The 26443-nt window shown below is 39.7% G+C and overlaps 1 protein-coding gene across 1 annotated transcript; it reads left to right on the top strand.

Annotated features, from left to right (window-relative positions):
• Positions 1 to 253: 253 nt before the first annotated feature.
• On the top strand, positions 254 to 25961 carry BIVM (basic, immunoglobulin-like variable motif containing). The gene is made up of 10 exons (XM_073664227.1): positions 254 to 423; positions 6455 to 7026; positions 9912 to 10035; positions 11240 to 11335; positions 11435 to 11539; positions 13278 to 13372; positions 17174 to 17306; positions 17423 to 17506; positions 17863 to 17959; positions 22289 to 25961. The coding sequence occupies exons 2-10, from the start codon at positions 6561 to 6563 to the stop codon at positions 22583 to 22585; spliced, it is 1497 nt and encodes a 498-aa protein (XP_073520328.1). The 5' UTR covers positions 254 to 423; positions 6455 to 6560; the 3' UTR covers positions 22586 to 25961.
• Positions 25962 to 26443: the final 482 nt, after the last annotated feature.

Genomic DNA, 26443 nt, shown 5'->3' with positions numbered 1-26443 from the left:
TAAGATCATATTATCTAGCATCAAAAAAGGGATCGCGACTAATGTGATAAAGCACAAACTGCAAGCGAACATGAACCAGCATTTCATTAGTGATCGTACATTAGCCTGGAACTAGCTGCAACCCAAATTAGATGGTAATGACTGAGATAACTACAGTCATTAGCTAATCGGATCTAATTACAATGTAGATGAGTGCGGTACTGAAGGAGTTAAGCGATGAGGTCTTCCCTACAGTAGGTGGCGATGATTTTCTGTAGAATAGCCCAGGGTTATGTTATTGCTGTTGGGGTGGGGAGGACTGAAATAAGAGGACAGGGGATTAGAAGGGCAGGCCTGGTTTGTTCTGCAATCCCATCTGACATCTCTCAGGACTTCTGTTGAGCTGCACTGTGCTCCTGACACTTTGCTGGAATCATAGGGGAGGTAAGGTGTATGAGGCTGGAATTAATTGATATCTCTGCAGGAAAGGGTTAACCATGTAGCATTACATGAAGCGGACATGTCACTGGGCTGCAGTGCAGCTGCATGATCCCACCGCACACAATGGTGTCTGTACCAGCCATCTGCTGGGGCTTTGTTGTGGCCAGGTTGTCTTGGTGCTGCTGACGCAGGCCGGGATCTCCATCCATCTTCTGCTATTTTCTTCAATATTCAGATCCTGATGTTATTGGATCTCATCGTTCATCCTTTTAAAAAAATACTCTAATGGTTGCGTGTTATATAAACTGCACAAAGCCAACTCAGGGCAGTGACATTACAGACATTACAGTGCTTGATAAACATATAAGGTAACGATAAACATATGATTCGTGAACTGTAAGTTAATGTGGTTCATGTGTTTCTTTTTTTTTTTAAATTGATAAAATAATTGTAAATTCTAAATACAAAAAGAAATTCAGAGGCTGATGTATCAGTGTCAGTGGGCTAAGCTATAGATTATGTGTATTTAGATAAGGTTAAAGCACGTTTTTAAATAACAACTGCGACATGATACCCACTTCAGGGGTACATTCCCACATAATGAAAGGGCAGCAGTTTTTCGGTTAGGAAAATCTGCTGTGTCTTACTGTATCAGCATTGTGGATGGAATTGTAAGAAATCTCATGCGCACGCTGCAAGAAATATCCACAGTGTAAACTGACCAACATGTCAATTTTTTTGTGCAAATGTCAGTGAATATTTCACGCTTTACAATGCAAAGGGTGAAGTGAATGGGTTACGAAATCAGCAGCGATATTTCCAGATTTTGCTGCAGGAGAATTGCACCATTAATGCGGAAATGTAGGAATATACCCTCCGGCCACATGGAACTAACACAGAAAATCTGTCTGTGATACATGTGGCTGGTGTGTTACACTCACAGCAGCTAGCAATCCACAAGTAATATCCAGCAATTGTTTGTAAATTTCCAATGCATCCTACTCTTTGGTTTTATGCAAATGTACTGTACTCTTTTTACTTCTTTTACACATACATTAATGTGTTCTTATGGCTTGGTCTGAATTTTAGAGTGGACTTATATGTGTTTTATTCTACATACCTACAGTAGTGTGAAAAAGTGTTTGCCCCCTTCCTGATTTCTTATTCTTTTGCATGTTTGTCACACTTAAATGTTTCAGATCACAAAACAAATTTAAATATTTGACAAAGATAACACAAGTAACCACAAAATGCAGTTTTTAAATGAAGGGCTTTATTATTAAGGGAAAAAGAAATCCAAACCTACAGGGCCCTGTGTGAAAAAATGATTGCCCCCAACCCTTAAAACATAAATTAACTGTGGTTTATCACATCTCTGGGAAGCTGAGTTAAATTTCCCTAGCCACACACAGGGCTGATTACTGCCACACCTGTTCTCAATCTAGAAATCACTTAAATAGGACCTGCCTGACAAAGTGAAGTAGACCAAAAGATTCTCAAAAGTGTGGAAAAGGTTATAAAGCCATTTTTAAAGATTTGGAACCCCAGTGAACAACAGCGAGAGCCATTATCTACAAATGGCGAAAACATGGAACAGTGGTGAACCTTCCCAGGAGTGGCCGGCCGAACAAAATTACCCCAAGAGCGCAGCAGAGTCTCATCCAAGAGATCACAAAAGACTCCACAACAACATCCAAACAACTGCAGGCCTCACTTGCCTCAATTAAGGTCAGTATGCATGACTCCACCATAAGAAAGAGACTGGGCAATAATGGCATGCATCACAGAGTTCCAAGACGAAAACTATGGCTTACCAAAAAGAGCATAAAGGCTCATCTCAGTTTTGCCAGAAAACATCTTGATGATCGCCAAGACTTTTGGAAGAATACTTTGTAGATTGACGAGACAAAAGTTGAACTTTTTGGAAGGTGTATGTCCCATTACTTCAGCCATAGAAGTAACACAGCATTTCAGAAAAGGAACATCATACCAACAGTAAAAATATGGTGGTGGTAGTGTGATGGTCTGGGGCTGTATTGCTGCTTCAGGACCTGAAAGACTTGCTGTGGTAAATGGAACCATGAATTCTGCTGTCTACCAAAAAATCCTGAAGGAGAATGTCCAGCCATCTGTTTGTGACCTCAAGCTGAAGCGCACTGGGTTATGCAGCAGGACAATGATCCAAAACAGACCAGCAAGTCTACCTCTGAATGGCTTAAGAAAAACAAAATTAAGACTTTAGAGTGACCTAGTCAAAGTCCTGACCTTAATCCGACTGAGATGCTGTGGCATGACCCTAAAAAGGCGGTTCATGCACGGAAACCGTCCAATGTGGAAGAATTCCAACAATTTTGCAAGGATGAGTGGGCCAAAATTTCTCCAGAGCATTGCCAGTTATCAAAAATGCTTGATTGCAGTTGTTGCTGCTAAAGGTGGCCCAATCAGTTATTAGATTTAGGGGGCAATCACTTTTTCACACAGGGCCCTGTAGGTTTGGATTTCTTTTTCCCTTTATAATAATGACCTTCATTTAAAAACTGCATTTTGTGTTTACTTGTGTTATCTTTGTCTAATATTTAAATTTGTTTTGTGATCTGAAACATTTAAGTGTGACAAACATGCAAAAGAATAATAAATCAGGAAGGGGGCAAACACTTTTTCACACCATTGTATGTGTATCTATTCTTCTATTCTAGTCCTTTATATCAGGGCTGTGTTCACCCATATCAGGAACATCATGACCGATGAGCACCTCTGATGCACCCGAAACCCATGTTGACATGCAGGTTAGCATGATTTGTAAATGACAGCAAATAAAAGCACTTGGCAGCAAATAATGAAAATGTTTTTAGCTGCTGTCATGTCAGTGCGGTTCTCATCCGCCTTACGATGTGGCTAAAGCATGTGAATACAGTCCATAGGCTGAAAGAGTTTATAGACACTTGGTGCAGCTGCATTAATCAGTGTTTTTTTTTATATTGACATTGACCTATTCTTCATTGTGTCTTTCAGAAATATTTTTGCAGTTTTTGTTTTTTCCTTTAACAGCATTGTTATTATAAAATTACATTTTTATCTTAAAGAGGTTCACATCTTTAGCATTGATGACCTATCCTTAAGATAGGTCTTCAATGTATGATCTGCCGGGGTCCAACACCAGCGCCGATCAGCTGGTATTGGTGTCGGCGACAGCCGGTGGGAAGTACTCACTTGTGTAGTTGGCTGTATTTTCATAGTGGCGCCACAGGGTACTGCATATCCGCATCCTATTGATTTGAATAGGAGGCAGATGTGTAGTACCAAGCCTTGGCCATTACCAGAAGACGGAGCAGCTCGGCAAGTGTGTACTTCCGACACCAATAACAGCTGATCGCTGGGGGTGCCAGGTGTCGGACCCCAGCCGATCAGACATTGATGACCTATCCTTAGGTTAAGTCATCAATGCTAAAGTATTAGCCAACCCAACCTCTTTAAGTTATGTTGTGTAAGCTGCACAAGAAAAAAAACATACCACTCAATAATATTTCAAGATTAATGATTTTTAAAATTACATTACACTTCATCCTTGAGGAATTATTGATAAAGTCATTGCTTTGAATGCATGTATATTCTGCAAGACATTTTCTTCACAACATGTGAATAAGGTTTTGAAAACTCCATTCACATGTGTTAGATTTTATGTTGCAGATTGGTGGTGCAGTATCCACACCATAAATCCGCAGCTAATACTGAACATGTGAACATACCCTTACAGATATCGATAACATTTTGTGTTCTGATTTCTGTAAGATATAGCGTTTTCATGGAAACCACTCATACCTACATGAATTACCTTATTCCAGCCAGGTAGGCTGTAGATATTGGTAGATTTTGTAATTTGGCACAATATTCTGTTCTAATTATTCTTATTTTCAGCTACACTACTATCTAAGATCAAATGCCAACATGGACCTTATGTGCTTTACAGATCACTTTAACTCTGGAAATCAATGGCTGTTCAATATCCCAGATCACTAACGTGATCCTCTTGATGTATGTGTGATACCGCGTTGCTCTGCCTGGTCCAGCATTCAGTCCTCTGTTGCAGCTGGACTAGAGAAGTCTTCATTTTTGTGGCTAGCATCTTGTGCTTTCTAAGCCCTGCAACGTCATGACGTCTTGCGAGACCCAAAGAGCAAGTTACTAGTCTTCAATGGACGACATGATCTTGTAGGGTTTAGGAAGCACAAGAGGCGCCCAGTTTACCGGGTCCAGTATGTTGGCCACAGAAGTTAAGGCTGCGCTGGTCTGGCTGCCATGGAAGACTAGACTGGACTGGGACAGCACAAATCTTTTAGCTCAATCCTAATGAAACATCACATAAATATTTTCCTTTTAGGTTATGTCATCATCCAGAAGATACCACAGCAAATTACACATGTATAACATATATATGCAGTTTCTAGTGGATTTCACCCATCTATATTGAAAAAGGTAAAATCTGAGTTGGAAGTCAGCATCAGAAATTGACATGTAGCCATTAAAATTCACACGAGGTCAATTTCTGAATTTATGCAGCACGTGAATGAGATTTGTTCTGGTTAAATCCAAATGTTTGCTACACTAATCTATTTTTGGATTTTCCACATCTGCATAATTTCAATCCTGTATGTACCAATGTCCAGAAATTTTTTAAATGTCTTATACAAAAAATACCCAGTAAATAAAATCCAGAACAAACTACACAGAAAATCCGAGTTGTAACTTCTCACTGTATGTGGTCCCGGGCCTGATTACACAGAAGCCTGCTCCATCATTTACTGGCATTATCAGAAATACTCTTCATGGCTTCCAGATGGGCGACATGGTGATTTGCTGTACTAAAATTAAAGAGTTCAGAAATTTTGGCCACATGTTTAGTATAATTATGACAGAAAAGGGATAAAAACAAGATGAAATAATTAGAGAAAATAATACACAGGGATGGGGCATTAAACCATTGATTTCCAGTCATGGGGCAACAAACCACTTGAGATTGCCCCATATAGAGTGAATAAAATGGAGTGGAGTGTATGAAGAATATAGTGAGCGAGGCGGGACACGAAGAGTCCATGGAATTTCCAAATGTTTTCTATATTACTAAATGACTGGGAGCACTAAGTGACCGCTAATCTGTAAATATGAACCTATCGAAGGTTGTTTAACAGCCCTTTTACAGAGGTAGACCATAATAAATGATGCACACTGAGCGATATGTAATAGTGCGCATCAGCTGCCATTATTCTCGGCAGCGCAGGTCCTGTTTAAACAGGACAATGTGCTGGAGAGGATGATGATCTTTTGTGCTGTAAGATCATTTCACCCAATGATTGAGCTCATTTATCGATTGTTTGACAGCCTGTTTACACTGAAAGATTATCGCAAAATATGACTTCCTACGAACACTCGTTCACAATAATCCTTCAGTGTAAATGCAGCTTAAGTGGGTGAAGTTGGGGTCTGTTTCCCCATTCAGGTTTTTGATGACGGCGCTGTCCAGTTGCCAGAAAACCCTTCAAACAGCTCCTAGAGACTGAGTATCTTTGGAAGGTTACCACAATGTTAGAGCAGGTCATATACCTCTTGGATATGCACGTTTGAGTATATTACATGGTATGTAATGTAAAGGAAATAGATTTATTTAGACCAGTGCTTCGGACTGAATAGCAGAAGAAATGGACTCTGTGGATTTCCATGTTTCATTCACCATGGATGGATAGAAATAATTCTAATCATTCTTAAGAAATTCTTTAATTTTTAGTTTAATTTTAGTTATACATACTCTCATAATTTTGACTTAGTTTGATTTTGTCTTATAGTATTATAGTACAGTTACTGATGCTTGCACATTCCTGAGTATGTTTTTCCTTAGCTTATTTTCCCCCTTTTCCCTACCTTACCTATTCAACCCTAGTTTTTTCTCCACCCCCCTATATTTTATTTTTATGATTATCTGTACAATTGTCAACAAACATTTATTGGAAATAAAAAAAATACATATTTTTATACCTTATAGGATTTCCATTCAGTATGAAGCATATGAATCATATCAGAAAATAATCAGTGAATGAATATCTATTAACCTCAAGCCTGTGCTAACCTCCATCTTGCCTTTTCATTCAATGCCTAACGTAGAGGCAGACAGAGAAGCGAATGGTACCTCCAGCAACGAGCACAAGTCTAAAGAGAAATCTCCAGGAGATCATTCACAAGATAATGTAAAGTCCTTCAATGTGGGGGATTCCGGAAACCTGGGTTCTGGGGGAGAACGCAATTATCCTTGGGGATGTCCAGTGACTCACACAAGGGAAAAGTTCTATACTGTCTGTTCAGACTATGCATTCCTGAACCAAGCAACCTCTCTGTGCAAAACTCCAAGCTCAGTGAGTAGCTCAAGTTCTCAAGACAAACCTGCCTTGAACAATACCCTGAATTACATTGATCATCAGGCTTGTGAGTCTGATCGTATTTATAATGAAGGCACAAATTTGGATTCATTGTCTAGCAATCTTGGGACTCTTCCTCTTGCCTGGGAGATTGACACATCTGACTTTAACACAATGACTACAAAAATAAAGACCAAACCAGGTGATGTGAACGAAAATACAGTATTTATGTTAATATTTATGACTATTAATTATAATTGTGTGATGTATCATATTGTCAGTTATCTCAGTGATTGTGGTACTGTATTTGTCACTGACTTTTGGCCTGAGTCATGGATGAGGATTAGGTCATACAGTGACATTACATGATTACCACTATTATCAGACAGCTTTAGAAGGATTTGATAGACTGGCTTAGAAAGTTCTCCACAAGTCCCCTAAGTAATATAAATAAAGCTTATACTCCCCTCCCACATCGGCGTCCTTGTAGAGATGCCCGAGCTGGGTCTCCTTGCGCTCACGTAACATTATGTTGTGATCGCTGCAGCCAATCAGTGGTCGGTGATTGGCTTCTGTTAAAATAGTAATGCCTACAGCCATTCAATGGCCGTTGATTGGCTGCAGCGATCAAATGATATAATAATGTCCTGCGAGTGCAGGGTGACGCAGCGCTGACATTGATGTAACGGCGCTGGTGCGGGAGAGGAGTATAATTATTTACTTGTTTTATTCATGGGACTCGGGCATTTAAAAAGGGGTTGTCCAAGAGGTACATAGCCCCTTAAAAATAAAATGGCTCCTAACTTAAAAATTGAAAGTGGCCAAAGATGTTTCATAGCTGCCGTATACTGACAGCTTTTTGGCCCATTGGTTGGGTTGAGGGAAGGTCAGGATACCTTCATTCACAAATGATGACTGACTGGTCCCACCAACATTTATCTGATGTGCATGATCACCTTTAGTTGGCTTCCCTATCCACGTTTAGTTCTTTCACCTTCAGAAAATTTATCTAAAAAGTGACCGAGAGAGGATAGTAAAAAAGGCAACTGCTGTAACACATGTCTGGATGAAAGCTGTGGTTCTCACATTTTCACCACTATTATATTATTATATTAGTGTTCAAAAAGGATCCTCTCTTGTAGTTAAAAGAGGTTGTCCAGTCATGAGCTATTGATGACCTACCTTTGTGATAGGTCATCAATATCAGCAGATTAGTGGAGGTCCGACACTCCGCACCCTCACCGATCAGCTGTTATAAGCGCCAGTGGTGGCCAGATGTAAAGACATTGTAGGTACCCAGCAGCGACCTCTTCACATTGAATGGAGCTGTGCGTTGCCGCTTCATACAATGCGTTTACATCTGGCTGCTACCAGAGCTTATAATAGCATATCAGTGGGGGTGCTAAGTGTCGGACCCCCAGTGGTCTGATACTGATGACCTATAAAGTAAGTCATCAGTATCTCGCGACTGGACCACCCCATTAACACAAAAAAGTGGCCAATGTAAATAGCTGGATTCATACGCATAAGACTATCTTATAATGCCCAAGGAACTCATGACCACAGCATTGGTTCACCTAAAAGACTGGCGATTAGAAGAAAGTCCTGAGAACATGCAGAGAATGAGTTCCAGGTTGTTTGGCACAGTTTATTAACATGGATAACATATTTAGCCCCTTTCTTACCATATAAGCACATACCTTACTTCTTACGCACAAACTGAAGTTGTGCAACTTTCTAACTTTCTGTTCAAATTCCTCCCTATTTTTACATCTCAGCGTGTTCTAAGTAAATGATAACATTCATAACTATAAGCAGAGGATGAACATCCGCACAGAACCAATGTGTCTCATCCAGGACAGCACACTACAATGTACAATGTCCCCAGTCTACACTAACGTCTCTATAGCCTGAGCTCCATTCATATAGTGTTTACCATGTACTGTACATTAGATGAATGCATTGGAAAATATATCCATAGGCCCCTGTTCACCTGATGGAGACCAGGAGTGTCTTGGCATTCGTTGGAATAGTATACATTATTATGCCTTTTATGCTTGCTGTATATAATAGCATGTATATGCTATTCTATATAGTGGCATCCTGTAATAAAAAATGTATTTTATTCTTTACAAGACAGCCTTAGAACACCGCATGCCACTGTATGCCTATGGGCTCGCTCACACTGCCATATAACACGGCCGACTGCTATCTGATATTTTAGCATTTTGCCCAATGTTATACTATGGGCAGAGCAGATCTGTGATTATTTTCAAATGCTGATTCATGAGATGCGAGTGCAAGTCTATGGGTGCGTGTGAAACATCGGACTGCACTTGGATGTCATCTGAGTGCATTCTGATAACTGCGGACGCTAGCAATGGAGGAAATGTAGAAATCACTTTCTCAGTCTCCTCCGGCCTGTATGTCATTTACGTCATATATTGTAGGTATTCATTTTCCCTAACTGATAGTGTATTAATTACTTAGGACAGAAGACAGGTAACAATGTATTAGGTTGAAGTCACTGTAGCAGAGCCTAAAATGATTTTTAATAGTCTTTCACCGATAATAAGCTGCATTTTTATTGTTCATCATTAAGTTCACTAATTTAAAATATAAAATTATTGATAAAGTGGTATTGCAGTTACAAGAAAGTATTACCTATCCACAGGATAAGTGACAATTCAGGTAGGTCCCACCAGAACAGGCAATTTTGTCACCCATCTGAATGGAGCGGCAGTGCCCATATTCAGTTCCCACTCCATTCATTCTCTATGAGACTTGGGGAGAAACTCAAGCCCTGTACTCTGCTTTCTCCAGCAGTCCCATAGAGAATGAATGGAGCGGTGCTTGAGCATGCATAGTGCCTTTCCAATCATCTGGCTCTGGGGTCTTAAATTTCGGTCACCCACGGATTTAGAATGTGTAAGATTTCCTGTGGATAGCAATAATTTCTTAGAACTGGAATAAAGCTTTAATATTGTTCGAAATCTACAATATATGTTATTCAGACATACAGATCTAGCTTAGTTATAATGAATGTATTTTAATGCACCTTCTACTTGCATTTTCTGTTTTATGTAGGACTGGTTAATAAACAGGTCTCGAAGAAGAAGCCAGATAGAAAGGTGAAGCCATTAAGAGACTGCAGCCAACACTTTATTGTGGATGACATTAAGCAGCGGAAAGTTCTTGATCTTCGAAGATGGTACATATCATGCATTAATACAACACCTTACAAAAGGAGCCTGATAAGCAGTAATCTTTTTTTTTTTTAAGATTTTATGCCATGCTGTCTAAAGGGTTATTTCCATCTCATAAAGGAAAAGACTACAAATGTCAAATCCGCAGTGCTGGAAAATTATGCTGCAGGTTTTCTTCTCCACAATGTGGATGACATTTTATAAAATCTCATCCATACATGGGTACTGTAATATGCAGTGGATTAACATCTTAAGGTCCTGCTTTTAATATTAGGGTCCACCTTCTAATACTTCAAGTCTGATTTATGAGAACTCAGCGGTTATCATTGTTGCAGTGCAGCTCCACATCCAAAAATATACTGTACTATCCAAGAAAGTAAAGTGATGCACATAGTCACACACTAAGTGGTTTTCTTCTTTATTTCCATTAAAACACACAGAAAACTATAGCAAAGAATCGGGAGTGATGGACAGAGGTGATCGACTTTTACATGAACTTGCACTTCTACAGGCCTTACTAGTAGCACAAGACAGCGCAAAACAGTCGTCGCCTCTGCGCACCGCTCTCCGTCCATTACTAGTGTGTTCTGTGCACTGAAATAGTAATAAAGGAGAAAGCGCTGATCAGTGACTGTTATTGTGTTTCTTCCTATTTTTGTGGATTGCTCATTTCCACTTGAGAAGTTGAGCACAACCATCGTGGAGGATAGAAAAGTTCATGGGACTGTCGTCACTCTTTAAAGTATGGACAGTGGCTGTCGTTGGTGTGTCTTTATCTGTAGTAGTCCAAAAACTATACCAAGAAGTCAATTGACATTTTATGAAATTGGTCTCTATTGTGAGTTTAAAATAGATTGTCAGCCCCATTCGGAATAAAGACCGATGTGAATTTTTACAATCTGTAGGTATCTGTACAATCTGAGCTGCGGAATATATTGGGGCTAGAAGGGGTGGATAATAAATAGTAGAACTTAATGGAAAGTTGCACATTAGTTGGTGATTTTAGGTTATTGATGATTGTAGTCAAATGTATCCGTGGCATAACTCGCCGCATTAAGATTCACAAATGGTAGACTAGTGTATTCCTATGGCTGATACTGTTACTTGTCATAAATTGTTCTATACTGGAATATACATATATACAGTATGTCTGTTTGCACTTGTTTGTGTGTGTACATTTAGAAATAGTTCTTCTTCTTGTCTACAAAGGTACTGTATCAGTCGACCCCAGTATAAGACATCTTGTGGCATCTCTTCCTTGGTATCCTGCTGGAACTTTCTGTACAGTACTCTGGGATCAGGAAGGTATGGTGGATACATATCATTATCACTGGGGGTAAATCACAAGTAGGCCAACTGCGACTATTTAATCTGATGGAGTGTTTTATTTTTTATTTTCTAAAGTCTTCCACCGCTGACTCAAGAAGAAGCTTTACATATTCTGGGTTTCCAGCCACCTTTTGAAGAAATTCGTTTTGGTCCTTTTACTGGGAATACAACCTTGATGAGGTAAATCGTTCCAATAGTGTTTCCTCTGACAATAGAAATCAAGTAACCTTCTCTTCTAAAAAAAATAACAATTCTAGAGTCAGTTGTAAAGGATTTCATCTAATCTTGCACAAGTTGCATGTAGACCAGTGGACAATCTGTGAATTATCAGTGATGAGCGATCACCTGATGAAGACGCAAAACCCTAGTTGATCGGGTCATTGTATAGTTTATGTTGGCATAAAAATCATTGTTACCAGCAGCCCCCATGTAAACAGGCAATGTGCTGCTGATAACATGATGCTGTATGGGGCAGAATGATCGTACTCCCAACAGGATCCCATCAGGGCGGTCAATGAGCGTCAATCTACTTGTATATGTTGTACCCATAAGTAATGACATGTCTTTGAACGTTCTCATTTTAAGGCTATATTCATATATACAGTACATTTATTTTGAGCCTCTGTCAAAGATTTCACCAAAATGAAGGACACCTATGCAGAACAAGATAGACCCCATTAAAAGTCAATAGGATCTGTAGGGTGCTGTCGCTATCCCTCATATGACGAATTCAGCACTGTGCTGTGGTTTCCGTTATAAATGGAAACTGTGATGTAGATATAAACGGAGTCTAAAAGAAACCTGAGAGGAGTTCTTCTGAGGAAAACTAAGAAGGTAGCTTTTGTCTACAGTTACAGATGTCTACACTTCCACACTTTCTCTTAGGCCACAGCTCCACTATCAGTATTTGGCCAGTATACAGTCAGTATTTTTTCTCAGGAGTGGGAGACAAAACCAGGTGAGGAACAATCAGAGAAAAGATATAATAGAAACAAGTCACCAATTCTGTATTTATCACCCACTCCTGGTTTTGGCTCCCACTCCTGAGAAAAAATACTGATCAAATACTGATAGTGGGCCGTGGCCTTACCTGAATGATGCCGTTCCAGAGGTCCTCTACTGTCCCTAAATTGGCCACAGCTGAAGTTTGTGCCTACCATAACAACCGACTAGTCAGTCCTCTTGTGATTTACTTGGGATTCAGTATAGGGAATATACTCCAATATTATGTGATCCATAATGGTATGGTGATGGCCGATCCCCTGCAGGATACAGCAAAGAGATCAGTGATAGAACTGGAGAATGTAATTATGTCCGTTTCTGTCATCTGGGGGATTTTAGTTGGGGTAATAAAGATACAACTGACTCATTACGGCAATGTAGTAACGGGAAATAACGGCAAGCGCAGAGCTTTTACACTGTAAAGGTAATGAACACGTAAACGACTTGTGGGGGCAGAGCATTGCCATTGTATTAGTTACTCATATAATATTACAACTTTACACTTTTTTTTTAACAGAACCGCTATAGTTCCCTGCACCCAGAAAGAGGATTTTGTATTCTTCCCACACCAACTATTGTTCTACAAGTCTTACACACAAACATATTATGGCTGCTATGTGTGGAAATGTCATATTAGACCTCTACCGTACCGGTGTATGACTACAATTGGATATGGAGGCACATAGACAATTTCGCTTTTCTAATCAATATGAATCTGACTAAAAAAGAAAAGTCACGGCATGTGCGGTCACACTTCATGTATGTTCTTATGGATCCTGACTATTTCTTGTGATATCTTTTAAATGACTTTAGTTCAGTTTTCGGTTCGTCAGTCATCCGTTAGCAACATATTCTTCCTTCTTTATATGTCACATTGTATTGTACCCCAATAACATATTTCCTCCTTGTTTTTCAGGTGGTTCAGACAAATCAATGATCATTTTCATGTGAAAGGTTGTTCCTATGTCCTTTATAAACCTCATGGGAAGAATAAAACTGCAGGAGAATCTGGTGGGTTTGCAGTCATAACGAATACTAGCACAAAATTATTGTATTTTAAGGGGCTGCTAACCCGCCCCCCCCCCCAAAAAAAAGCCCCAGCGTGTCCAAAATGGCATGGCTTAGTAAAGGGACAGTTTTTTTTACATGCCATACCATTTCCTGTACTTACGTTTTATTGTTTTTACTGCAGCATAGCTATGGCACACGGACATTAACATGCATTTTTATGTGCATTTGTCTGAGTTTACGGAATGGAAACCTCTATTATTTACTTCTAGAACGTAGAAATGTACCTAATCCTATACATACAGGACCATGATATATCACAGTACACTTATCAGCGATCCATACATCTGGGATCATGATCAAGCACATTTTTATCCTTTTTAAGTAAACCACAACAGTCACCATTCTAAACTAATAGCAGATCTAGAAAACTCTTGAAGGAAAATGCACAAATTATGTTAAAGGAAACCTGACAGCGGGTACGTGTCGCCCAATCTATAGACAGCATGAATCAAACACTGGCTGCATGATTGCAGCCTCATATGTTTGACTCTGAAACACTGCGGCATTTCACAGAAAAACATGGTTTAATAGCTGCCAAGGACTGGAAACCAAACAGCAGGTCCCTGGTGGCTTCTCCCCGCCCACTGAGCTGGAGTGACAGGTGTCTCCAATACACACATGTAGGGAGAGACCTATCACTCCAGGACAGTGGCAGGGAGAAGCCGTCGGAGACCCATTTACTGATTAAACTCCCATGCAGCTTGGTCCTTGTGGTTATTAAACCATGTTTTCCTGTGAAATGCCGCAGCATTTCAGAGTCAAACATATGGCTGAAACCATGCAGCCAGTGTCTGATACTTGCTGCCCATAGATCGGGCAGCACGAATCCGCTCTAAAGTTCCCTCTAAACTAAGTTTTAGATCCTGAATCCAAAACCCTCCCCCTTTAAAGGTTCTCTTTCGGCACACATTGACTGTTCAAACCAAGCACAGGCACTTGGTGCACTCTTGAAGTGGCCAAACAGTGCCGTGCATATTCCCACCTCCTTGTTTTCTCTGTCCTCCTCTAGCCCCTGTAATGCCAGATCTGTGAATCAAGGAAGGAGCGGTGGAGATGGGGGAAAACTAATAGGTGGGAAGTTGCACCACACTGCACAGCCACAACAAGGGTGCACCAAGTGCCAGGGCTTGATTTGAACAGTCATTTTGTCCTGACAGACTATGTTTGAAGCAGCATTACCAGGAAAATATATACTGTATTTTTTAGCCCCTTAGCAATATGTTTCACTACATGAAAATCCTAGCTTTAATCTTCACGTGTGAATGATGTAAATGCATTGTGGTGTCCTTTGAAAAGGTTCACTGTGAAAAATGGCCAAAATCTATTACGTGAACCACCAGTACCCTTTTTTTTGTTAATCAAGAAAACTTTTATTGAAGCAGCTGACATTACAGATTTCAGAACAATACAACAGTTACAAGTGCAAAATATACCTGGTCAACAAAGACATTATTGTCATAAATGACCCCATTGTTCATGCAACTAAAATCCCAACACCATTAACCCTGCGTCAGGCGCAATAGGCCTGGCAGGCACAGCTCACACAGTTTTGCTTCCCCCTCCTTTCCAAGGCAGCAGGGGATCCCGCCCCCCCCAGTACCTGTCTATCTTTAGGTGCTGCTTGAAACCCCCCCACTCAGTTTTACCGCCGTCCTTGCGGAGAGCAGGTGTGACCTCCGTGGTCTCTAAAGCTCATTGCGCCTGAAGGTTCTCGCTTTTTAAGGTTTGTACTTTCTGTTTTTTTTCATCACAATTGTTTATTTTGCTCATTTTGGGAATGAATAATGCAAAGTTTTTGGATATTTTTGTAGAAATAGGAAGGTTTTCTTACAAATAAGAGGGTTTTCTTAGAGATGGCCTCTCAGGCACATTGCACTCGAACACATAATTATGATAATATGATCTGCCAACCTCGCTTCTCTCTCTGCCAATGTGATTCTTCTGCTGAACATTTAACATCTGAATCTGAGTGAATATCACCCCAGTAGCATCTAAGTGCCTTACCTTTAAGTTTTTTCCTAATTTTAATGTTTAGTAATAGTTATGTCCTGGAAACTGGAGGCTATTTGGCAGTAGTTGTGAAATTTGGGTACTTTATGTTTTATTACGTTTATGATTATTAAATGTTTTGTTTGCATCTGATTTTGTGTACTCTCTTTTAATACATCCCTGTGAAGGACGCTGATTACTTTTAGAGCCCAGAAATTGAGATAATTAGATATTATAGGCTGTTCCCTAACCTGTGCCTGCACTCGGGAGTGCCAGAGGTGCGTCTGACTCAGGGTTAACTCCTGTCCTCCCCTAAAACCCACCAGTACTCTTTAATTACACACTAAAATGTAAATATATTGGCCATGCAAATGGTAAACAAAGTACAGGGCGGTCCAAAAGTAGGTGGACAGAAAGTGTAATAAGGTTATGAAGGGGGAGATTTATCAAACATGGTGTAAAGTGAAACTGTCTCAGTTGCCCTTAGCAACCAATCAGATTCCACTTTTCATTCCTCACAGACTCTTTGGAAAATGAAAGGTGGAATCTGATTGGTTGCTAAGGGCAACTGAGCCAGTTTCACAGATCTAGTTTTCACACATAGATCACGCCCAAATCTGTTTTCTTTTCAGATAATTCAGATAACACATAATGGCAAATAATTTAAATACAGATCAAAGAAAATGGATTTTAACAGAGTATTGGAAATCTCAAAATGTTGAAACCGTTAGAGCAAATTGGGTTGAAACATTTGGTACTCAAGCCCCAAAGAGACAAACCATTTACCGCATTCGTGACAAATTCAATGCCACTGGCTCAATCCTTAATGCTCCAAAAACTGGTCGACCCAAAACAGTCTGTACAGCAGATAATAAACAACTTGTTGCTGAAACATTTGTTCAGAGTCCAAAAAAGTCCACCAGAAGAGCCTCTTTGGAATTGGGAATTTCACGAGCTTCTATCATGCGAATCCTGAAATCTATTGGGTGGAAAGCTTATCGTCCACGTCTACTTCATGGTTTATTGGAGGATGATCCAGACAGGCGGCTGCAATTTAGTGTTTGATAAATCTCCCCCTTCATAACCTTATTACACTTTCTGTCCACCTACTTTTGGACCACCCTGTATATTATTTTTTTATAGCAATATGCTATCACTTAAGTGTGAAAACTGATTGAAAGGGGTTTTCCACTACATCTTTACTTATGACCTATCCTTCGGATAAATTATCATTATCAGATTGGTGGGGTGAGGGCAACACGCGGTACCCCCACCAATCTGCTGTCAGTTGTAAACAGTAGGATAGAGAAGGACCCCACCGCTTCATGGCACTATTTCAAGACCACACTCTGGTATAGCTGCTCAGCCCCATTCACTGCTTTCCTGCTAACACTGCATTAAGCATAAGATTTTCCATTCAGGTTTCTGGGAAACTTGGTGACAACTATGTGTAGGAAAGGTATTGGACTTCATATTGGCTACAGCCCAGGTCTCTCAAAAATAAATAATTAAATGACTCAGTAGAAATGTTGCCAACTTGACAGAAGGGGACAAAGTCGGGCATTTTATTTGCAGGCATATATTTTATACTAGGTTAACAGTTCTGTGGCAGAAGATTAAATTCTATAAATTCATATTTTTCTTACGCATTTAGACAAACACTTTGTTATTCTTGACTTCAGTAAGTCTCATTTTTGCACTGTTTTAATTAAAACATGTCATTCTGACCTAGTTTTCAATTTGTGATTTCAGCGGTTGGAGCGTTGTCAAAGTTAACTCAGGGCTTGAAAGATGATTCCATGGCCTATATTTATCACTGCCAGAATCATTATTTTTGCCCTATCGGATTCGAAGCCACTCCAGTAAAAGCCTGCAAAGCGTACAGGTGGGTGTCCATAATGATAACTGCTGCAGTAAAGCCGCGGATGTTAATATCCATTTGGATGTCACTATACTATTGTTTTACGGTACATGCCTTAATAGTATTTACTTGCATTTTAGGGGTCAGCTATTCCAACATGAAGTAGAATATTGGATATTAATTGGAGAGCCGAGCAGGAAGCATCCAACTATTCACTGTAAAAAGTATGTTACACACTCACCAATAAAGAATGAACCCATTTCATCTAGATAGATCTGTAGATGTATTATAGGCAGACCGGGCCAGATCAAGTAATGGCCCCTTCTCCAGTAGCTGTGTTACTAGTTTACGATGGACAAAAAAAACAGTTTTTACTAGCATGCAACTTCTAGGACATAACCGGCTTAAGTTGCGACTGTTGTGCAACTTGTGTTCATCTTTTTATGCCCCACGCCCTTTCCCTTTTTATGCATCTCTTTATGAAATTCTCCTGAAAGTTTAATGTTCTGAACATATGACCTGATGTCCAGTATTTCCTGTGCAATCCACACTACATACTAGTTTACCATTTACGTTTCAGGTGGGCAGATATTGTTACGGATTTGAACACACAGAACCCTGAATTCTTTGATATAAGACATACAGAGAGGGGCCTTCAATACAGGAAAACAAAAAAGGTAGGTATTTATCCTAAACCTTGCAAACATTGTGGCATTGCAGACAGCCCAAAACTGCTTTTCATTAATTTTTCACACTTCTATACACTGTGTGGAACAAAGTATTCGGACAGCTACAGAGTAAACCTATAAAAGACTTTATGGCATCCCAGTCCAGATCCATAGGCATTACTATATAATTAGTCCTTACTTTGCAGCGAATACAGCTTTCACTCTTCTGAAAAGGCTTAAGGGTATGTGCACTAGATGTCATTTTCAGGTGAATTGCCCCTGTACCCCTCCTGAAAAAGCACTAAAACAATGCCAAGAAGAATGAACATCCAGTGCAATGTCAAAACCACTTGCTATGCATATATGCCATCTTTTGTCACTTCTTTTAACCAATTCAGGCATCAAAAGCCATCAACTGGCTAAATGGAGTGACCATTCTATTCTGGTAGCTTCAGCTTGGAAGCAACCACTATGTTATATATATTCAAATAAAAAAAAAATACTGAAGGCAAAGTTGGCACAAAAGACAATAAAAAAAGACGTCAGAAAAGACCTTTTAGGAAAAACACCACCGGCATTTATCTGAAGCATCTTCGGCTACAAAAACTATGTGGCTAGGCCGTCATGTGCACATAACCTTATTAGATTTTGGCGTGGGTATGTGGAAAATTTTGCCCATTTATCCAGGACAGCATTTGCGAGGTCAGACAATGGTGTTAGCCAAGATGGCCTGGTTTGCAATCTCCATTTATCCCAACAGTGTTCAATGAGGTTGAGGTCAAGGCTAAAAAGGAGTGATCACACCTTGGAGAGCTGTTGCACCAAGTGGACTGACATGAATCATGGCTCCAACACGGGAAATGTCATTTGAAAGAAACGAGAGGATTATCAAACTCTTAAAAGAAGGTAAATCATCACACAATGTTGCAAAAGATGTTGGTTGTTCACAGTCAGCTGTGTCTAAAATCTGGACCAAATACAAACAACATGGGAAGGTTGTTAAAGGCAAACATACTGGTAGACCAAGGAAGACATCAAAGCGTCAAGACTGGAAACTTAAAGCAATATGTCTCCAAAACAGGAAATGCACAACAAAACAAATGAGGAACGAATGGGAGGAAACTGGAGTCAATGTCTGTGACCGAGCTGTACGAAACCGCCTATAGGAAATGGGATTTACATACAGAAAAGCTAAACATAAGCCATCATTAACACCTAAACAGAAAAAAACAAGGTTACAATGGGCTAAGGAAAATCAATCGTGGACTGTGGATGACTGTATGAAAGTCATATTCAGTGATGAATTGCGAATCTGCATTGGGTAAGGCGATGATGCTGGAACTTTGGTGCCGTTCCAATGAGATTTATAAAGATGACTGCTTGAAGAGAACATGCAAATTTCCACAGTCATTGATGATATGGGGCTGCATGTCAGGTAAAGGCAGTGGGGAGATGGCTGTCATATCTTCAATAAATACCCAAGTTTACATTGATATTTTGGACAGTTTTCTTATCCCATCAATTGAAAGGATGTTTGGGGATGATGACATCATTTTTCAAGATGATAATGCATCCTGCCATAGAGCAAAAACTGTGAAAACATTCCTTGAAAGAAGACACATAAGGTCAATGTCATGGCCTGCAAATAGTCCAGATCTCAATCCAATTGAAAATCTTTGGTGGAAGTTGAAGAAAATGGTCCATGACAAGCTTCCAACCTGCAAAGCTGATCTGGCAACAGCAATCAGAGAAAGTTGGAGCCAGATTGATGAAGAGTACTGTTTGTCACTCATTAAGTCCATGCCTCAGAGACTGCAAGCTGTTATTAAAGCCAGAGGCGGTGCAACAAAATACTAGTGATGTATTGGAGTGTTCTTTTGTGTGTTTGTTTTTCATGATTCCATATTTTTTTCCTGAGAATTGAGTGATTCCATAATTTTTTCCCTCTGCTTGGTCTGAAAAAAATTACCCTTACTGAGTACCACATTTTTAATCTTAATTTCTTTTAGTGTTTCTTAAAGCCCTAAAGTTGCCATTGAAATGACTTTAGTTTTGTGCCAAGTCTGTGATCTGCTTTTTTTCACAACATTAAACAACTGAATGAACATCCTCCGAGCCTGGTGATTCCATAATTTTTGCCAGGGGTTGTATAGTGTCACACTGAAAACAATGAGCTCTTCTGAAAAACCCATTCTGTCACAAATGTCAGTAAACGCAGACTGCTTGGCTAAGAGCTGGATTTTATACACCGGTGTCATTGAGACCGAATCAAAAACCTGAGTTTACGTGATAACAGGGTGCCAATGGGTGCCCTGTGGTACTCCTGTGAAGCCAAGTGTGACAAAGTCGATGGAAAAGTACTGGAGGGGAAGTATGTTTCACTAAGGCTATTAGTTTAAGTGATTTGAAACCCAAAAGATTTGATCCAGCACACTAGGTGTTGAGAGGGGTTAAGCAGTCATTTTAAGGGCTGGGTTTTTGAGAACAACCATAGAGCGAGTGGGAGGTTGTTTTCCATATCTGCACCCCAGGGTGTGATGTGGGGTTTAAATAGACGGCCTGCTGAGACATTAGTTGTTCAGTGTATCTGGAGAGGCTAGCTCCAGAGAGAGAGGAGCTTGGTGTTTTGTACTAACCTGATCCGTATGTTTTGGTAACCCTGAGCGTCTGGAGACCAGCTGACGTATGGACTATGCTGTACATTTTCTTTTGCCTTTATGCCAGAAGGGCCGTGTTTGATTTGATGAACTTTATATTGGTTTATGTCATGTTTTAATAAACCAACAAGAGATTTAAAGAGACAGCGTTCCTGAATCTATCTCAGTGTGCAGCCGAGTGAGCTGATCCACTAAAGTTGTATTGCAGCATATAGAATAAGCGATCAGAAGATCAATGTCGCTGGTCCGAACTGTCAGTGTTCAGGAGCGCACCTTTCTTTGGCAACCCCAGGTGCTCCTGAAGATTAATTGTAAGAAATTTCCTCTAAATGGAATTGTTATTCGGTACAAGATACACCATTTGATTGAGACAGTTAAACAAAAGATAACTTTATTTCTCCTATGTAATGAGATTTGTATTTCTGTCTTAGTTTACAGTTTCCATTATTTTATCACATACAGGTGCATCTCACTAAATTAGAATATCATCAAAAAGTTAATTTATTTCAGTTCTTCAATACAAAAAGTGAAACTCATATTATATAGAGTCATTACAAACAGTGATCTATTTCAAGTGTTTATTTCTGTTAATGTTGATGATTATGGCTTACAGCCAATGAAAACACAAAAGTCATTATCTCAGCAAATTAAAATAATTAACAAAAAACACCTGTAAAGGCTTCCTAAGCGTTTAAAAAGGTCCCTTAGTCTGTTTCAGTAGGCTCCACAATCATGGGGAAGACTGCTGACTTGACAGATGTCCAGAAGGCAGTCATTGACACACTCCACAAGGTCCCAGAGTTCCAATTTTCATTTGAAAATCAAGGTCCTAGAGTCTGGAGGAAGAGTGGAGAGGCCACAATCCAAACAGTTTGAGGTCTAGTGCGAAGTTTCCACAATCAGTGATGATTTGGGGAGCCATGTCATCTGCTGGTGTAGGTCCACTGCGTTTTCTCAAGACCAAAGTCAGCGCAGCCGTCTACCAGGAAATTTTAGAACACTTCATGCTTCCCTCTGCCGACAAGCTTTTTGGAGATGGAAATTTCATTCTCCAGCAGGACTTGGCACCTGTCCACACTGCCAAAAGTACCAATACCTGGTTTAAAAACAACAGTATCACTGTGCTTGATTGGCCAGCAAACTCACCTGACCTTAACCCTATAGAGAATCTATGGGGTATTGTCAAGAGGAAGATGAGAGACACCAGACCCAACAATGCAAACGAGCTGAAGGCTTCTATCAAAGCAACCTGGGCTTCCATAACACCTCAGCAGTGCCACAGGCTGATCGCCTCCATGCCACGCCGCATTGATGCAGTAACTGATGCAAAAGGAGCCCCGACCAAGTATTGAGTGTATTTACTGAGCATACATTTCAGATTGGATTTTAAAATCATTTTTCAAGCTGTTATAAAGCTGTTCTAATTTACTGAGATAATGACTTTTGTGCTTTTATTGGCTGTAAGCAATAATCATCAACATTAACAGAAATAAACACTTGAAATAGATCTCTCTGTTTGTAATGACTCTATATAATATACGAGTTTCCCTTTTTGTATTGAAGAACTAAAATACATTAACTTTTTGATGATATTCTAATTTAGTGAGATGCACCTGTATATCAATGTTTTTTATTAACTCAATATTTAGTCTAATTCAGAATCCTAATTCCTATCTTTTAGGCTGGAGGAAATCTTCATTGTCTCTTGGCATTTCAGAGACTTAGCTGGCAGAGATTTGGTCCCTGGACTTTGCAGCTTGGAAACCTGAGACCTGAAGCTCAACCTCCTGTTCACCCACGAAGAATTCCTAAATCAGAAAGTGAAGATAATGTCTCGAAGAAACTGCATGGGCGTTTGGGCAGGTCATTCAGTGCAAGCTTTCAGCAAGAGCTTGCATGGAAAAGAATACGTAATATTAGCGAGAGACGGAGTAGTGGATCTCCAGAAAGTGACACAGACGGTGAAGGAACAGACTAATATGAAAAGGTGTCAAAACAGTGAAAATCTCGGAAAATCCAGCTCTCCTATATGGCCCTTAGCAATAGTGTTGGACTGAAGAGAGGTGTGAATTGAAGTAAACTAATATACCTCCCCTATTTCTGCAGATTAGGTTTTTGACCAGTTCTGTATATTATCAGGACTACAAACATTTCCAAATGCTCTTTGTTACATCATCAGCAGCACATTCATCACAAGAGGTTTTTGACCTTTTCACAATATGACTGCAAGACGGGTTTTGACTAAATGGTAAGGGCGAGCTGCATTGAATAGCTACTTGGACCTGAACCAGCTAAAAGAAAAGTTATTGTTATCTACGCTAAGTAGCTTGCGTCTACGTAATCATTTACTGCTGGAAGGGTGTAGAATTTAGTCTAACGCACCGATTCACACACAAAAATATTAAATGTGGTAAGAGAAACCCCACAATAGCAGATAGAGTTCCTGTAAATGATCTATTCAAGGCGAGGCTAGAAGAATGGTATTATTAGTAGTGTTGAGCGAAGCTGATGTCATCTGCGTGACAGCGATGCAAATCAGGGATGTTCATGGGTGGAGACGATTTTTTGGCGCGAATAAGTCGGAACCACAAACACGAATTTGAAATGCCGAACAAATTCGCTCAACACTTATTATTAGCGCATATGGAAGTATAGATAGCAGCCATTATACCTCCGTATATTCATATATCCTTAGAGTCATGCTGAAAAGGAAAGGCATTCCCTAGACTATTGCCATAGAGCTGGAAACAGACATTTGTCCAAAATATTTTGGCATGGAGTAGCTTTACCTTTTATTGGAAAGAAGCCTAGTCAACACCCTGAAAAACAGCGCTATACTACTATTCATTCTCCACCAAATTTTACAGTAGGCCCTATATATCCCCGTAGATAATGTTTTCTGGACATCTGCCAAATCCAGATTTAAAGGCAAATTATGTTGTAACAGAGGATAAGCAATTTAACAGCAACACACTTGAGCACTCTGCACCCTCTTTCTGCACCCTCCTGCCTTGTGGCCCAATCCATTGTTTATCCTTGAAGCTTCTATTTTATGATGCATTTATCAGCACTGGGCTCTTCAGCACCGACCGTACTGCTACCAAAGTTTGTCTTTAGCTGTGAGCTTGATATAGTGCACCTTCTTCCAATGAGGTGTCTAAATTTAATAATGAGTAAGAGTGTCCAAATACTCTTGGCCATATAGTGTATTAGAACATAAAAACATTGTTGGCATTTTCAAAAACAATCCTACTCCTTTAAAGAGTAACTTAACTTTTCTTTATTATTATCTTCCTGGCATTGCAAAGTTACGCATTTTTGTAAAATACCTCATTACCTTGTTTTGATTTCTTCTCTCACAAACACTATGCTGCAGTGCTAGTTCACTATCCAGTTCATACTCCTTTAGAAGTTGCTTTCACCTGCTTCTCAGCAAACATCTGTACACTAAACTCAAGCAATTTGGTTACAGGGATTTCCCTTTGTGTGCCTCTCTTCTCCCAACTCCTGTATCCAGACAGAACAATTCCCCTACTCTAATTGTTTGAATACAATGTAAGATCTTACTGAGTGGTAGTTGAAAGCAGCTTGTAAGAGCATGAACACTGGGCATCGAAACTGCACTGCAGTTTAGTATGTGGGAGAGAGGGAAGCAAAATAAGGTATTAAAATATAATACAAAAATATGTATATTTCCAATGACTGGAGGATAACTAAATAAAAAGTTGAGTTACTCTTAAAAGTTTGTGATCACACGACACAATGCACCAAAAGCATAGACGGTAAAGAAACAAAAGACGATTTCTGCAGTGAAGGTCAGAGACACAACAGTATGGCCCACCTCGAGGAGATCCACTGCTTCTGCCCATCCACAGGAAGCTGAGATCTAGCGTTTAGCCATATTTATACATCTCAAACTCTGGCCCGTGGGCCAAATATGGCCCTCAGGGTGATTTTATTTGGCTCATGACACCAGACCCACCAACCCTATGTGGGCCCATTGTTCTGTATGGTGGACTATGTGGGGCCCATTATTCTGTATGGAGGACTATGTGGGGCCCATTATTCTGTATGGAGGACTATGTGGGGCCCATTATTCTGTATGGAGGACTATGTGGGGCCCATTATTCTGTATGGAGGACTATGTGTGGCCCATTATTCTGTATGGAGGACTATGTGTGGCCCATTATTCTGTATGGAGGACTATGTGTGGCCCATTATTCTGTATGGAGGACTATGTGTGGCCCATTATTCTGTATGGAGGACTATGTGTGGCCCATTATTCTGTATGGAGGACTATGTGTGGCCCATTATTCTGTATGGAGGACTATGTGTGGCCCATTATTCTGTATGGAGGACTATGTGTGGCCCATTATTCTGTATGGAGGACTATGTGTGGCCCATTATTCTGTATGGAGGACTATGTGTGGCCCATTATTCTGTATGGAGGACTATGTGTGGCCCATTATTCTGTATGGAGGACTATGTGTGGCCCATTATTCTGTATGGAGGACTATGTGTGGCCCATTATTCTGTATGGAGGACTTTGTGGAGGCTATTGTACTGCATACTGGTTGGCCCATGACTTTGTCCAAGTTTTACATTTTGGCCCTCTGTGTGTTTCAGTTTGGCATTCCTGGTGTAGAGTGTAAAGCCCAGATGATCGCAGGCCGTATACAACATAATAATGACTGTACTTGAAATTCAGATATTATCTACATTGTTCATCACTCACAGCCGATACGCACATATCTGTCAGTTGTGATAGAATAGTAACTCATTTTATATTGGACTTCTTCTCAGGCCAGAATTGCTTAGGTGTGTGAAGAATATACTCTATATGATTGACATTGTTACACAGCATGGCATTGAACTGCATGGTTTCCTGGTAAAGAATTGAGGCCTTTTTAATTGTAACCGACACATTTGGTGACGAAATAAAAAGTCATCTAGGTATAGACATTTCCATTCACAGACTTGTATAATGGATTTTTATAAATCTTTCCACATGAAAATAACTACCATACCAACTGTTTAGATATGATATTTATGCTGGGATAATTTATTTATTGAACTCAAACCTGACTTTCCTTACTAGTAAAGACTTATTTTCTACTTTTGTAGTTGTACTTGGTTACTGTATCACTTTCCTTTTGATACTGTATTTTTTTTTTCTTTCTTATGAAATTCTTAAACTGCAAGACCTGAATTTACTTTTCTCCTTTTTCAGAATGGAAATAATAAAAGTAAAACGTGATGCATGTTCATCATTAAAATAATAATCTTTACCAAAAAATAAAAGTATGCAAAATTTGGGCCAACAGGTTTTGTACTAAATAGCTTAGACTGGCAGGAAGTAGATGCCCATTTGTTTGTTTTTTTTGCATTTTTCTTATGTAATCACCTCAAGGAACATAGAACAACATGGGCATAAAATAATAAATATACAGTAGGTTACTATCTACAGTTGAAACCAGAAGTTTACATACACTATATAAAAATACACATATGCATGTTTTTCTCAATATCTGACATGAAATCAGAATAAACCTTTCCCGTTTTAGGTCAATTAGGATTACCATAATATTTAATATTTGCCAAATGCCAGAATAATGTGACAATGTTTTAAGGCATTTTTATTGCTTACTGCAAAGTCAAAAGTTTACATACAGTAAGACTACTTTGCCTTTAAACAGTTCTGGACTGCCCATATGATGATGTCATGTGTTTGGAAGCTTTCTGTTTTTTGCAACATCTGAGTTAATTAGAGACACACCTATGGATGTATTTTAATGCACACCTGAAACACACTGCTTCTTTGTGTAGCATCATGGGA

Source organism: Phyllobates terribilis, unplaced genomic scaffold (assembly GCF_046119375.1).
Source record: "Phyllobates terribilis strain yellow unplaced genomic scaffold, ASM4611937v1 Scaffold_2__4_contigs__length_985480577, whole genome shotgun sequence".
In the NCBI taxonomy this organism is placed as follows: domain Eukaryota; kingdom Metazoa; phylum Chordata; class Amphibia; order Anura; family Dendrobatidae; genus Phyllobates; species Phyllobates terribilis.
The sequence above is the reverse complement of the archived record's forward strand: the minus strand, read 5'-3'. Positions and strand labels throughout refer to the sequence as shown.

Bases quoted from the DNA above. Each gene is read 5' to 3' on its own strand.
- BIVM (XM_073664227.1), top strand. From the start codon at position 6,561: ATGCCTAACGTAGAGGCAGACAGAGAAGCGAATGGTACCTCCAGCAAC. The intron at 7,027-9,911 runs GTGATGTGAACG...TGTTTTATGTAG, and splicing joins AAAAATAAAGACCAAACCAG to GACTGGTTAATAAACAGGTC. The intron at 10,036-11,239 runs GTACATATCATG...TTGTCTACAAAG, and splicing joins GTTCTTGATCTTCGAAGATG to GTACTGTATCAGTCGACCCC.